Source organism: Clupea harengus, chromosome 23 (assembly GCF_900700415.2).
Source record: "Clupea harengus chromosome 23, Ch_v2.0.2, whole genome shotgun sequence".
NCBI lineage: Eukaryota > Metazoa > Chordata > Actinopteri > Clupeiformes > Clupeidae > Clupea > Clupea harengus.
In genome coordinates this window covers 8,528,994-8,545,541 of record NC_045174.1, presented here as the reverse complement: position 1 = coordinate 8,545,541, position 16,548 = coordinate 8,528,994, and the positions used below count along the sequence as shown (strand labels likewise).

Genomic DNA, 16,548 nt, shown 5'->3' with positions numbered 1-16,548 from the left:
GTGAGTCAGGTACGGATCTTTAACAGTGGAATCCCTCTGGGCATTCTGTTTGCATTTAAAGAGGCAATCCATACAATAAGCTAAACATGAAGGTTAACATGATTACTTGAAACTGAAGGGAAACTGAAACCAATCCTACATTTGATGTGTATCATTTAATCTTAGCACAAATGCTCGGTGATTACCAACACACAGAGACACTTTGCTTTTAGGAGATGATTTAGATTTTTTTTAAAAGAATGGAGAAGAGTTCACAGAAGAGGTGGCATGGTAAATCCAGGGAAACATAAAAAAACTAGACACGAGCCTAAGGTCATTTCAGCACGCATTCCATTATATGATATCTAGTCCAAAAACTGAAGGAAGATTTGGGGAAATAATTGGACTTCTCTGGAAGAATGACTGTGAGTATGGTATGGTGGGGTGATTATGTGTCCAAGAAATTTCAGTAAATCTCTTCCTGTCCAGAACTACATGCGGAACGATGTTGCAATTCAAAATATGGGCCTCACAAACACTTTTTTATTTTAAGAGGTTTGTGGTCTGTGATTCATGTGTATAAAGAAACAGTGAGTCAGGTGCGGATCTTTAACAGTGGGATCCCTCTGGGGTTTCTGTTTGCATTTAAAGAGGCAATCCATACAATAAGCTAGACATGAAGGTTAACATGATTACTTGAGACTGAAGGGAAACTGAAACCAATCCTACATTTGATGTGTATCATTTAATCTTAGCACAAATGCTCGGTGATTACCAACATTACCCTTTTGTGACATTTTCACTGCATGTGGATTAAAAACGGGGATAAGAGAAAATGCACGGAGAACACAAACAGGTTTCAAATGAGAGAAATCAGGCAGACAGAAAAGGGACATGGTAGTCTGCTATTAATACAAGAATCTAACAATAGATGTAACTTAGCTTAGTCACAAGCACAACTTTTGGTGAAATTGATGGAAAAATTGAAATAGGTTGCACAAAACAGAAAGAACTATCATTTTAATCTAGGGTTTGTGAACATTTTAGCGTCAACTGGTTTTCCTTTTGAAAAGACAACCTACTCAAAAGATAGAAAGACTTCCTGTAGAGAGAAAGGCAGTTATCTTACAGCCCATGGTAGATGATAAGATAGTGTTTAAGTAAAAATAACTCCAGTTCATGAGAACGTCACCTAACCTGTGAACCCCAAACAATACAAACAGAAAGGTCAAATCAGCTATTTTACAACACCAGTAAAACAGAATCTAGACCCAAATTGGCTGATGACCCTCAAATCCTAACCTGTTAAGTTATCAGCGCAAGTTTTATCTAGAGGAGCTCAATTAGGTTAGGCCTAGATATGGTTAATTAGTTTGGTTTGGCACTGTGGTCCATTCCTGCTGGTTTATATACAAGTTATGGATTAACTGGATACCTTCAGAAGTGAGGGGGGACAAGTGATTAGGTGAAGCAGAGGAAGCCTAAAGCCATTCAAATGAATGTCCTTAAGCAGACACTTGCTAAAATGGCTGAAACTCAGACCATGTAGAAAGCAAGGGAAATGTAGGTCTACATGTGGTCTGCAGAGGAAGGTGTGAATTTATATTTAGACACTATAAAACTACTTTAGGGGTGAGTTGTGACTCACACACAGACACACACACAGAGACATACAGACACACACAGAGACACACAGACACACACACAGAGACACACAGACACTTTGCTTTTAGGATATTTCAAATCTTACTACTTTAAAACAGAATGGAGAAGAGTTCACAGAAGAGAGGTGGCATGGTAAATCCAGGGAAACATAAAGAACTAGACACGTGCCTAAGGTCATTTCAGCACGCATGCCATTATATGATATCTAGTCCAAAAACTTGAGGAAGATTTGGGGAAATGTTTCTCTGGAGGAATGAATGTGAGTACGGTATGGTGGGGTAATGATGTGTCCAAAAAATTTAAGTAAATCTCTTCCTGTCCAAAACTACGTGCTGAACGATGTTGCAATTCAAAATATGGGCCTCACAAACACTTGACCAGGGTTTCAGCTCTGAGTCACATGCAGGCAATGTGAAATGGCTGACACGGTGCTGTTCATGAAACCACAACATACTACTTATCTTTGATGGAGATCAGAAGCAGCTTTTGGGGAAGCTATGACTGTACATATGAAAAATGATTAATGATGTTTTTAGTCAGAAATGTGCCAGTTGCTTCTGATGTTGATGTGTGAGATTTTTAAGATACGTGCATGGGCTTGGGTCCAATTAATTTGTTTTTTAATTTTATCTTAAGATCACTTCGAGAACATCTTAGAAATGGTTAGAAACACTTTGCAAAACAGTGCAACAGCATGGACAGACATTTTTTTGTTAACCTCATTTTAGTCATTTATTTAACAACACTTGTTTTCTGTGTTCCGCTCAGCAGAGGACACTAGTGGGTGTGTGTGTGTGTGTGTATGAGATTACTGGACGACCCACCCACAAACTTCCACCAAACAAACTTCCACCCACCAACTTCCACCTAAGGGGGAAAACACTTCTTCATCACCGCACCAACAGCTCCAGTGGAAGTGAACTTTTGACCTCTCAGGAGCGCTTCCGATTCGGTTATTGATCCGGCTCGGATCTGACTCACATCTGGCCTGGTTTAGCAACAGGAGCAAGTGGCCCATAGCTGCGCTTCTAGCGGAGTTCAGACTGGGGGTTTACACGGGCTCCTAGAGGAATCATTCAAAAAAGAAAAAAAAACTAATCCCGCAATTTCGCCTCCCAATTCCATCTGAGCTCGATAGCTTTTGGCGACCGAATTGTGCAACCTAATCCTGGCCTGAGTCCAAGGGTTTTGGTGTGTGTGTGTGTGTGTGTGTGTGTGTCTGTCTGTCTGTCTGTCTGTCTGTGTGTGTGTGTGTGTGGCAATGGGAAGCAGATGTGGAAAGGAGGAGGAGGAAGAAGAGAAGAGAACTCACTATCCTTCGATCAGCCAGGTGCATTTGGTTTTGTACTTGTAATTGATTGGGCCGTCGGTGAGGTACCCCGAAGGTTCCGTCAACCTGCGGAGAGAGAGAGAGAGAGAGAGAGAGAGAGAGAGAGAGAGAGACAGGATTCAGTATTAAAACAAACTTCCATTATACAACAGAGCTCAAGGGTTATCCTACAGTGCTTCCCTTGAGGATGGATTTTCCCCCGTATTGAGGGTAATCTTCTGAAGGGCGTAGCTCTAAACAGAAACGTATGTGTCCATATTCATTAAGCACTTCTCTGTGAGAAATCTTGACTTGAGGGGTCAGACATAGCCGTACATAACCTAGCCTTCTTCACTAAAAGCACAAAGAAAAACACTTAATTATACAGCCCCAGTGCCAACACTGCTATTTAATAGATAACAGCCTTCACAAGAACCATGGAACACCGGAATCCTAATAAAAAGAGTCGAATCAATGGCATGATTGATTTTGTTTTGGCTTCCCAGATAAGTCCAAAAATGGGTCTTCTCTCAGTAGCCCACAGTACACACTTACACTTGTTGACTTGGTTGTGACACACTGTAACCATACCCTCCACACACACACACACACACACACACACAAACACACACACAAACACACACACACACACACACAGACAAAACAGACCCTGAAGCATCACCTCGTACCAACATTTCTTAGTTTCTGGCCTTGAAAGTGAAGGGTGGAAAGGGGGCAAAGCGAGAGCAACAGTGTCCACACCAGCGTCCTGTGTGGCAATGATCTCTCGACACGTCCCAACGTAGACGCGCTTTAAGAGGTACGGGAGAGGAGAGGAGAGGAGTTTATTTCTGTGATTATTCATGAGCAGATGGACACCAGCGAGTGGGCTGACAGCACTAGGGTGATTCACCCTGGCAAAGACGTCTACTAATGACAGGGTCCAGCCATCCCAGAACAGCCTGTTTCTGTGTGTGTGTGTGTGTGTGTGTGTGTCTTTTTCCTTTTTCTCCGTTGCACCAAACAAGGACACACCCAGGCCACGGAGCGAGGGCTCTTGTTCCTTAGTTACATCATCGAAGAGGGAGAGAGTGAGTGTGTGTGTGCGGGGGAGAGAGAGAGAGAAGGAGAGAGTGAGTGTGTGTGAGGGTGAGTGAGGGGGAGAGAGAGAGAGTGTGTGTGTGAGGGGGAGAGAGAGAGAGAGAGAGGGAGAGAGTGAGTGTGTGTGTGAGGGGGGGGGGAGAGAGAGAGAGAGAGAGAGAGAGAGAGAGAAGGAGGGAAGGACAGTGAGCGAGAAAGAGAAGCAGACAGTAAGAGAATGCAAGACAACAACTAAAGGGAAAGAAAGACACAGTGAGAGAGTGAGTGAGAGAGAAAGAAAAAGAAAGAGAGAAAGAAAGAGAAAAAAAGACAAAAGAGAAAGAGAAAGAAAGGGGGAGAGAGAGAAAGAAAGAGAAAGAGAAAGAAAGAGAGAGACCTCTGCTGTGGCCTGCCTTGAGCATTCCCTGACAGGGGTGAGGAGCAGACAGTCATTGTGTGCACAGACAGGCCCTTTTGTTTGTGGGTGTCAGCACCGAGGAGCAGCCAAGCTCCACAAACAATGACCTCAATATTCCCCAAGACACACTCTTTAATTGAACAAATTAATGCTGAGCCTGATAAGCGCACACACACACACACACACACACACACACACACACACACGCGCACACACACACAGACACTCTTGCTCCTCTTTTAGATCGGTTGTGAAGGAACGGGGAGAATCGATGGCTGCCGTGACAGCGAAGGGACCTTCACGACTTCTTTTGTGTGTGTGTGTGTGTGTGTGTGTGTGTGTGTGTGTGTGTGTGTTTATTTGTGTGTCCGTCTAAGCCATGTGTCTGAGCGTAAGGGCACCTTGAGCTGGTCAGGTGAAGAGACAGACTCCTCACTCTCCTCTCACTTCAGCTTCCCTTTACCCTGCCTGACACAGATGTGCTGCAGGGGGGTGGGGTGGTGGGTTTGGGGTTTGGGGGGTGTGGAGGGATGACTGTTGACTGTCAGATGGGTGCTGACAGGTCAACAGGTGGAACAGCTGGTCTGTGCATGTACGTGGCAGCAGGTGCATTGTACCCGCAGAACAATGGGCACAGTAGGCGCCTGAGGGTGGTGGGGGAGGGGGTGGGGGTGGGGGGTTTAGAGGAATCACAGATCGACTACGCTGCGGAGAAGAGACGAGGGGAGAGAACACAGAACCATTATGTCGCGGACTGTACGTCTGCGCGCATCGCAGCGGGAGCGCTGTCCGTCTGCAAACCAACAACGCTGGAGCAGGCACTCAAACGCTTCCACGGCGACTCCAGGCATTATCTGATGTCCTTTTCTCTGCAGCTCTCGCACACTCTCGCTCTTCCTCCATTAAGTTCCACTCACTTTGATCCCTGCTGAGAATATGTTCCACAGCACACGCGCAGACACACACACACACACACACACACACACACACACAAGTGGGAACTGGGAATGGGGAAAATGGGGGGGGGAAAGAACGAGCCGGCTTCTCCTAGCGAATAGCACCCCTCACCAGAGACAGCCGGTGGTGGTGGCAATATATTAGACAGCTCTCGACAGTCAGAGCCGGTCCTTGGCCTCCTTGTGAAATCTGCAGCCAATTACCGTGCTGAGCTCCCTATCCAGCACCACTCCTGCGCCCCTGCCTCCATGGGAGGGGTGTCTATAATCAGGAGGTGCGGGGAGATTTTTAAGAGCGCCACAAAAGAAAAGGGCCATAATCAACAGCCTGCTGCTTCCGTCAGTGCAACCGCCCAGAAGAGGAGGGAGGGAGAGAGGGAGGGACGGAAGGAGGGAGGGAGGGGGGGAAGGAGGATCCATCGTCCTGTCCTTGTCAAGATGTCCGTCATGGGGTGCTGCTTTCTCGGAATGAGCACGTACAGCCTAGGTTCTCATACAGACAGACGCACAGCGACTTTTAAAACAACTTTTAAGATGTATTCTTGATTAAACAGCGTCAGTGTTGAGGATCAGAAGTTCATCGTGGATCAGAGATGCATAAGCAAACATACACTTCAGAACGTGCATGGCTGAAGAACCCAAGGGCTATTAACTGGAATGTAGAATACCAAAACATGGGTGGACCTGCACACACACACACACACGGTAACAAATCCCAGGCCTTTTTCTTCCATACACACATGCGCACACACCATTCATAACGTGTAGTGTGAGAGGGAGACGCAAGTGAGTCAATGATTCAATTATTCACCGTGACTCCTTGAATGTTTTATGGGCCTCGCTCCAGTGAAGTTAGACCCCACCAAGTCCCAAAGGTAGTCAGTGATCAACACACACACGCACACGCACACGCACACGCACACGCACACGCACACGCGCTCACTCCCTCACTTATTCAGTCAGTCAGTCACTGTTTGAAAGGCAGTTTGGGTAGCCGCTTGGAAACAGGGCTCGACACAGAGCTAACCATTCTTCAGCTAGCCGGTGGCTAATCTGTCCCCTCTTCCCTGGACGTTTAACGTAGCCACTCACAGAAAGTGGGTTAGCATAACAGAGTGCATTAGGCTGGCAATACTGGTGAAGCATTGGCACCACTGGAGAGTGGAGGAGTGGAGGAGGGACAATGTGTGAGTGTGTAGATGTGCACAGGGGGAGGTGTCTGTGTGTGTGTGGGGGGGGGGGGGGGGTATGTGTGTAAATTTGGGGTGGATGAGGAGGGGTGAGTTGGGTGGAGGGGGTATGTGTATATATATATATATATATATATATATATATATGTGTGGTGGATGAGGCAGGGTGAGGTGGGTGGGGGTTGAATAAACGCTGACAGTTTGGGTGGTGTTGATCAGGCAAAGGGGGGGCCTCTTCCTCTGTGTGACTAATCTGCTCTTCCTGCCACGCGCACAACGAACGCCATTGATTTCCGCCAATGACTTCCTGTCTGCCACTCTCCTTTCAGCTCTCTCACTCACTTCCTGTAGGGCTCCGGGACAACCATCCCCCCCCCCCCTCCCCATTCCCTTCCTTAAATATACAAACACACACACACACACAAGACCTTGAATTTAAACACACACACACACACACACACACACACACACAGCAGACCTTGAATTGAAACACACACACATAGACACAGCAGACCTTGAATTGAAATAGTATCCAAAGGACTCTGTGAATGAGATTCCATGTCCCTTTGGCCATGCCTGTAATCCCATAACTCAGATTCTTCTGTGTTTTATCATATGCCTTAGAAAGTACAGTATGTCAACAAACATCAATCAGCATGTCAACAAGTGTTTTGTTATAGTATAGAATAGTATCCGGCTGAAATGCACATTGTACCACTGAGAACAGGGGAATGAAGCCTTCACGTGTAATACAGGAAGTAGAAGAAAAATTAGATTGAAGATTCTGTTCTGTGCTTAATATTATGATCACAAAAGTGAATACTTAGATGGACGTTAAGATGGGAGCATTCTGTTTTTAAGGAAACTTATCAGAAAATTCCAGTTGGCTCATTTCTCATGCCAATTCCACACAGGAATGATGCATTACATCTGGAAAGTATGTCACAACAGGATGAAGATGCTCAGTACTAACAATACATAGCCAATGGAAAAAACTCAAGGAGGCACTTGCCATCCGCAATTTCAGCAAATTGCTCCTTACAGTCCTCCAGCTGTCTGTTCTCTGTGAGCACTCAAACAAAGAAAGGAAAGAAAAAAAAGAAAAACGCTGGTCCTGGATCTGTATATGAGAAAAGAAACAAAGCAGCTCGGACGGAGACATACACTATTCCAAGAAAGCTGCTCAGAGAGGGATATAATTAGATCACGTTAGATTGTAGTCAAAATATCAACAACCTTTTGCCAGAATCACGGACTGTACCTTAACCGCACAGTGAGAAGTAGGCAATGTGTATTTAGACACAAAGAAAGCTCATATCACCACGGCCCATGAAACAGTCAGCATTTTGCTCTTTATGATAACTGCCAGATCATACGTGGTCCATGCTATAGCCTACTGTGTGAAAGTCATATGCCAAGGTGAATTTTCAGAAGATCTAAAAGGCAGATTTCTCTCCTTTTTTGCAATTCGACATAGCCCCCAGTGGAGATTATGCAGTGGAGGCCTGCCGGATGTACCTGAGGTCTCAATTAACTTGGACAAACAGCCCATGTTGCTCGGTCAATCGATTGATCTGGAAGAACGGAACAAAAGGCAAGTAGGGGTGGGGAGGGGGTTAGGAGGGGTGGGGAGGGGGTTAGGAGGGGTGGGGAGGGAGTTAGGAGGGGTGGGGAGGGGGTTAGGTGAAGTTGGGAGATGGATGGTTGTGTACAAATTCTGACCAAACTATTTCAACGAGACTCCACCATGTGTCAGGGCCAAGTTCAGTTTTCCAGCTCAGTTCGAAACCACAGCCATTCATCACCTTCTTCACAGCTAGCAATAGCACACATGGATTGAGACTGACAACATGAACCACACATTTTTTTATAAAAACACACACACACACACACACACACACACACACACACACACACACACAATTAACAGGGCTAGGAGTTGTAAAAGTTAAATAAATAAATAAAAATCATACTTGCAATGCTCTACAGCAGCATGTACCCTGTCCAATCGTTCTCCCACTAGACTACGTGCTGCCAATGTGCAACCTGTTAGCACTGTGTCATCAATGGGTACTTCAAATCAAAACAGCTCATTCAATCGGGTCACCTCAATATGGAAAATATCACAAAACCACAAACACACACACACACACACACACCCTCTGATGCTACAGACAACCACAATGGTGTGAAAGCGGAGGAAATTAGCCTAACATCATCAACATGGCACAGGCCTCACACGTCAAAAGCAATACTTTCGATTAAGCACCTCGGAAACGACACAAGCCAAGATAACTTGGGGAAGACCAAATTAGCGCAAGACTTAAGCCAAACAGTTTTAACACCTCCAGTAATCTCAATCTCAGTAAATTGATCAGGGGCCTTACAAGCAGCAGACATTTCATAATATTTCATTCAGGTCGGCGGTTCAGTCGTGCAGAGAGGAAATCAGACCACAGCCTAAAAGAGTCTTCAGAGGTGAAGCAGGGCGGCAGGAAGGGTTTTGGTTTCACACGTAGGTGTTTGAGGCGGAAGATGTTTACCACAGAAGCACATAAATTGGTCATGCTGGCTTAGAGCCTGAGCTCTGGCTTGGTGTTCAAGGCCTAGGGAACATCTTGAGATTATGGTGAATTTAGATGAAGAGATTAAGTGTTCATATTATGTGAGGCTGATGATGCAGTTCACCATCTGGTCCTTAGCAAATCAGAACGCTCGTACTGTCGTTGCCATATAATAAGAATCAATATTGATTCAGATAGGGTACATTTTGCTATGAAGTTTACTTCAAATTATGTGGTGGTGTTTTCAAAAAATATCACAATGGAAAAAGTTCAGTCAGTAGTGCCATTTTTCAGCAAGTCTTTAGTTTACTGAAACCACATTCCCCATCTTGGTGAATGAATTACATCTTGTTCTAAAGTGTCTCGTCAGGAAACGTTGGAGGAAATAAGACCAAATGAATAAGCGAGGCCTATTAAACATTAAATGGATTAACCCCTAGCCATGCATTCACCCTTTAAGAATCAAAATGGTTAAGGAAAATGGAAAAATACTGTGGAAACTGTTTAATATGACACTGACTATGGCCTAGCCCTGCTTGCTATTGTCCGATATTGATATCACTCGACAAAATTAAAAATGTCAGGCACTTCAAAGTCACTTTCGAGTTGGAGCCCTATTCCCACGGGTCACCCACGGCTCAAGCACCAGCCCAACTGTATATAACTCAGCCTCCAAGTTCCAGCGGCGACACACTCAGCTTCTCCATTCCAGCTGGGCCAGAGGGCTGCCAACATCTTTTCAGCCGCAGCGTTTAGACTGAATGGGAAGCCAAAGCATTTGGAGACCCCCTGCTACCTACAGTTAGCGTCATTTACATAATCTACTCGTTTGGAAGGAGTCTTTTGTTGAAAGAGACTTACTGTAAGGAGGGAATGAATACCTTGGGTTGTTTTTTTGTAAACACACACATGAGCACTCTAAGCAGTGGGTGAACCTCTGACCTCGGTGTTGCCAGGTTTGACCGGTGTTGCCAGGTTTGACCGGCCAAGTTCCAAGAGCTGTAGCAAAACAAAGTATGCGGGGCTTGGTTCACAGACAATTTATGAGTGTGTGTGTACGGAAAGCATATGAACCATCAACGCACAAGGGACACATGACGCAGCTTGTTTTCAAACAGGCCGACTGCATACAGTCCGATCCAAACTTCAAATATTGTCAGATGCGATTAGCCACTGGCTGTGCCTATTTTTTATAAAAACAAACAAACAGAAAAAGAAACACTGAAATGCTTAGGCAGAAATTGTTTCCGACCCTGGCCATGGCATCGAGAGAAAACATGGCATCTGTTAAAAACTTACCAGAAACAACATAATCCCACAGATTCAAACACAGCACGCATTCAATCATTAACGCAGTTCTAAAAAGAAAGGTTGGGAATGTGTTATGCTTACATGAAACTATTAATAGCTAACTGAGTCGTACAAAATAGTTTCACTATGATCGCAACTGACCACGTAAGCCAACATCTTAGTTGCCTATATATAGTCATCCATCACTGGTGTTTTGGAAAATATGTAGTGCAACAATGATGACAGCACCCTGATATTTCATATGCCTCTACTGTACATCAAAAACCACTTAGTCTACAGTGTGTCTGTAATATTTGTTGGGGTGTTTCTGCTCAAAGCAAAAACTGCCTGCAGAAATTCACGACTACTGCTAACCTCGACAAACCCATCCCAGAGGCCTCTTCCTCCTCCACACAGATGCACAGCGATTTATAAGAGAGAGAGAGATTACACCTGCCCGGGCCAAATGAATATATGATCATTCAAACGCCCTATTTTCAAAAGGATTCATGCAATCTCTTAATCTCACAGTCACGTGTGTGGTGGCTCGATGCGAGGGGCACGTCCTCGGCGCTTGCCTTACGCTGTTCCCAACTGTCAGAGAGCCTGGGATATCGGCCTGTTCCAGAACACGACTGTTAATCATGACAGGCATTCCAAATGGCGAGCCTCATACAGACACCAGACGTTGGGGTTAGCATTTTTGCTGATGCTTCTCTTTTCTCTCTCTCTCTCTCCCTTCCTTGCATCTTCACTTTTCCTCTCCCTCTCCCCCCTTTCTCCAAGCCTGGCTGACTTTGTTGTGACCAGACTGTCACCTTATTGTGACTTCCAAAATGACATCTCCCGGTTAGCCGCTAACTCAGACCTTGGACCTGCTGTTGAACTTTGCAGGAGACCTGTGGAAGCCAGCTGTTCAACCATGCAAAAAGATCAGAGGTCTGGATAGATGAACAAATTTACAGCTCAGACAATTATTTACTCCTGACACATCTGTATATCTACAGACACTCTCCACACACACACACACACAGCTGCAAAGTGTAAAAGGTGTGTGTGACAGCAGTGTGTGCTGATCAGAATTCTCACAGAATTTACACCACCGTCAGGCTGACATGACAGCCCACTGAAGAATTCTTCCTGCTTGGCATCAAAGAGATCTCAGACTCGTACACCTTTTAAAAAGTCACCATCAGCACACACTGAGAGTGACATACTCTAAACTGTTAAGTGGTGACAGGGGTATAACTTGGCACTCTCCCCATCACCACTGGTAAAGATCGGTTCTAAAAATAGCACAGAGATGGCGTAAACAGAACTGGCTTAACCCAAATACCAGACAAGTTCACCTCAATGGCAAGTCAACAGTCTGGTGTAGTATGATTCAACATCACAGCAGACATAACTGAATTTTACACCCCAAATGGAGGCCTATGGTCAAGTGAAGACCCAGTCTCAGAATCTGTTGTCTAAATAAATACATAATCCTGACAATTTTATGGCCTGAGATTTAGAATTGGCCTGAAGAGCACCATCTCATCAGTTTCGCAAGACTCTGGATCTTACAACTTTGAGCGAATAGCCTGTTGCTCAAGAATCTGATCACGAACGCAAGTCAGTGTTTCGCATTGCAACGGCCATCCCCTTGCCTAAGCAAACCAAAAAAAAACTCCCTTCCACTTCCTTCCTTTACCCAAACGTCCAACTTGGGCCAAGGTATGAGACGAACTGCATGTTGGGACAGACATGGAGAAGGTGCTCCCACTAGTCAGCGCCAGTTGAGGTCTGATCGTGTTTATTGACAAACATCAGTGATGGAACGGCTCTCAGTGGAAGACAGACAAGCCATTCTCAGAAGACAGTTATGAAGGGGATTTGACAAAACACAGGTAGTTCCGGTTCTGGTTAGGTCTGGCGATTTATATTTGTTTTTACTTGTTTGTTTGTTTATCCTCGTAGTAATTTTCCAAGTTTAGATCTGCGGGATTTCCACGCCCTATCAGCCACCACTACTACTACTGCTGCTAACTCAAAGGTCCTCCCAAAGGTTTCTTAAAGTGAACAACATTCTTTTACATTAGGTTACGTCATTAGTTGACAGATTTCCAAAGTTCTTTCATGGTTTGACCAACACACATCCGGGACCAAGGCCATAAACAATACTCCCACAACATTTTCAAACAAAAGACTACATGAGAAACAGCTTGACAATGTAAATCCATCTGTGGTTTTGTGCAAGAAAACAAATAGGATATATGAAGCCACATGAAGACCCAGTCAAAGCCTCAACAATTAAATTCTTTGCTGGCAACGACAAATTGCCATACTTAGAATCCTGACGCCTATCATTCTATAAAGCACTACATCCATTCACAGTGGCAGGTGGCACGTACGGCACTGGTCGCTTTTTTTCAGTTGCCTGTTTTGGGAAAACGCAGGGTAGGACATGATAGTTCAGCCTCATTCTCGGAGAAGTCACTGTGGACGCGTATAAAAAAAAATTTAAAATTTAAAAAAAAAATTAAATTTAAAAAAAAAAAGCGAAAGAGGGGATTGTTACCTGCTCCTCGAGACAAAGAAAATGACACCAAAAGATGAGGTGCTAGGGGCCTTAAAATGTTCCCGTTCAGAGGAGCTGATTTGACAATGTAAAAACAATTAGGGCAGAGCTTATCTTTAGAGTCAGTGGTGTCCCCGTCGCTACATGTACGTACTAAGGGAACAAACTGTCTTCCATCTGATAAGAGGACGTCCTTGACTTTGCCACATCCACACACTCTCCTCCACACTGACCAAGCTGAGAAGCAAACATGAAAAAGCAAAACAGTGCAGTGCATCGTCCATGCATTCATGTATGGAGCCTTTCTACAAAGCCACACAAAGTCCAGGTATACATTTGTACTACTGGCTGAGTATGAGTATGCGTTCTACGTGGGAAGCAACTGGAGGAAACTGATGTTTAATGCCTTCCCTAGCAGTTATGCTACATCCTTTCTATGAGTGAGGGCGACTGGCCTCAGAAATGTCAATCTGTGTGACACTGCGCTGCTGGAAGGTCAGCCATGTCACACAAAGCGCTGTTAGAGAGGGCATAGCTGCCGACCGACGCAGTGGGATAAAAGCCTGCCAGGAGGCGGACACCTGGGCAGACATGGGAGCAGTGCCCACGGCACGGAGAGATGGAAGCCCAGCGTGTGGCCAGGGCCCAGCCTCCTCTCGGGTCCCTCTGCTCTGCAGAACGGGTTGAAGGGACAGCATCTTTCAGAGCTGCCTTCAGTTTGACACCCAGGGGTTTTGGCCATAGCAGGGTCAGTCTCCTTTTTAAAAAACATGCTTTTGAAGAGAGAAGGAGAGACAAAGCAAGTAGGCACTGGACTGATTTTCTTTTTTCTCATCTCTTCTCCCTCAAGATGGGTGAAACAAAGGAACATCGGCCCCTCCACCTGAGGAAAAGGCTGCTCTTGGCTATTTTTAGACACTCGAACAGGAGCAGTCTCCAAGTCTTGCATTAATCACACAACTGTCAAATGAGCTCTTATTTATACCTCTTTTTTCCCCCTCTCAGAACGCCTCTCTACATCTCACACTAAATGTTTTTTTTTTTCGATATCAGTGATGCCACTTAAAGAGGAAAATGGAAAGAACAATGAGCTCCTGTCATCCAAGACACTGATATCACTACTCTGAGCCCAAAGACACATTCTGAATTGCTTGAAGATGGGGCCACTATCACAATCGATAGTGCATAGTGAGGCATTAATTTAGGCAAATGTGCCCACAAATTGAATCTCATATTCCAATACGACACTTGATCTTAACTTGCCCCGACATATCCCACTTTCTCACCCGAACACAGGCTAAAGCAAAAGTCCCTTTAGTCTAAATTAACGTCAGTCTGTTTATCAACACAAGAACAGCTACTGGGCCCTTACAGGAAAGGCTGAACTCACAGCGGCCCACGACATGTGGAAAATCTCGTAACATCCGAGGTTAACAGCCTGGCACTGGCATGCAGCCACATAGATGGAATCCATTCATCATAGCCCTTCTTGGAAGACATGCTTTTAATTGGCCACAATCCTCCACTACTACTATCTGGGGCAAACGTAGAAAAGGGGGGAAATAACATGTCCAAGCTAGGCTATTTCTCATACTAGTAATCAATAGTACACTAGATTAAAGATCCGTGTTTTATTTGCGTTCATATGCTTGGTGGCGCCTTTTTTTATAGAATGCAGCCTGTGGGTGCCTTCAGAGATTGAAAATGCCTAGAAATAAATTGTAAGTATTGTATCTGGAGGGTGAACTTAAGATCAAATGGCTTCTAAGTTAAAGAGAGCCCAGGGTTATCTTTAACAGATGTTGTTCCAGTAATTGGTTGGGGGCAGAGCACAGATTTGAAAATGAGCCGTGTTGAAAGGTGCCCTAATGCTATCCCTCAATCAATTAATGGTAATGAGAGGAGATACCACTTGCTACAATGTGTCACAACTGATATTGTCAGAGGATGGTGTAACAATGTGGCAAATAAATTCTGCATGACAGTTCTATCCAAACCAGTGTAGACAGGGGAAGCCACATTCAGCTGTGGGTGAAAGTGTGAACGGTCGGGTAACATCTCAGCTGTGTTAGCAAGGGTACTTACTTGAATCGGCCCTGACAGTGTTGACACTGGTCTCCTACCCATCCTCGGTCGCAAACGCATGTCCCATTGATGCATTTCCCGGAGAGACAGTTTTTGTCACAGGTTTTCGACGGAGAGGCGTGCGTGACGAGCACCAGGTAGAACATAACGCACAACAATAAATATCTGTTGACGTCCTGCAGTCCAGAGCTCGTGTATGTCCTCTGTCTAAGAAAAAGCAGCTCAGTTCTTAGCATTTTCCCACCATCCATTTTCCTGCTGTGTGGAGGCAGCGAGCAAGGCCTTCTGATGAGTAGAGGCGAAGCCGAGTCTCTTTCGTGGTACCCAGACTGTTTCAATTAGCTGGGGGATCCATTCAGAAACTGATCAGGAAAATTCTGTCAGACATAATCTACACTGTTACAGGACTCGGCGAACGCTATAACTCAACCATTCCAACGACGAACACATACTAAAGAAAATTCCGTGTATTAGCGATGAATACAAATATTCAAATATGACTACAGGTATAAATGATGGCTCGCCTCATTGTGTTTCGAACAACAGAAGGAATGTCCTACGTTACCTCCTGCAGTTACGGGTGGAAAATTCTCTTAAGCGCACAATGCTTCAAAAATGTTGGAAGCGGCGCATTGTCCCCTATAAGAAAAGTCTTACGGACAAGATATAACACTCACGGCATCTTATTCTAGATCTTCATTCTAGTCCAAAATATCCCGTTCAGCAGCCATTTTAAAGCGTAAACATCCAACTAACAGACTGGTGGATTATTTGCGTTTACAGCATAAAGCTGTGAGACTGGTATTCGCGTATATGAGCGCCTGGAGACAAAACCTCGTCCTTTCCCAAAATAAAAGGAACAATAGCAGACAGGCTAGTCCCTTTTAATTGTAGCTCCGGAACCAAAGCAGGATTGCAGCAGGAGCCAGTAACATGGATGTTGTTGCTGGTGTTGTCTGTGGCGTTAAGGGATTTGGCCAGCCAAGATAATTATACCGTTTACTCATATTTTCTGCATTGGACTTGCCCAAGCGTGGTGAGGCTGACTCCTCGGCCTTTCTTATCGTAACCGTTCCTTCCCGTCCGTGAGGAAAATACGCACAGCACGTCGCGTTTTGGATCCCACGACCACCCTCAATACTAAGCCGAATTAGCCAACGCCAGTGGAGGGTCGCTAGCTGCTCCTCAGGTTGGAGAAAACTCAACACAGAGGAGGGTGCGCAGGCGCACTGGAAGCATTGAGACTTTAAAGAGACAGGGCCGATTAAAAGCTGCAGTCCTCCTCATTGCGGCATCTGGAGAAGAGGGAAAAACTCGTCCAACATTCACTCTGATAACATCATTGACTGATGACCTGAAAGGACCATATGGGCAAGGGCTCTTAATAACTATCTGCGCTATAAAAACTAAAATTGGCTACAATGTTTTCAATCATCATGAAAGCATAATGAA

The 16,548-nt window shown here is 45.0% G+C and overlaps 1 protein-coding gene across 2 annotated transcripts in view; it reads right to left on the bottom strand.

Annotated features, from left to right (window-relative positions):
- Positions 1-16,327, bottom strand: part of atrnl1b (attractin-like 1b) — a 116,181-nt gene extending 99,854 nt beyond the window's left edge. For both annotated transcript variants that reach the window (XM_012814627.3, XM_012814628.3), the window contains exons 1-2: positions 15,097-16,327; positions 2,957-3,040 (exon numbers count right to left, since the gene is read on the bottom strand). In XM_012814627.3, coding sequence (XP_012670081.1) covers positions 2,957-3,040; positions 15,097-15,347 — 335 coding nt within the window. In that variant the 5' untranslated portion in view covers positions 15,348-16,327. The remainder of the gene's footprint in view (positions 1-2,956; positions 3,041-15,096) is intronic.
- Between the last annotated feature and the right edge of the window lie 221 nt (positions 16,328-16,548).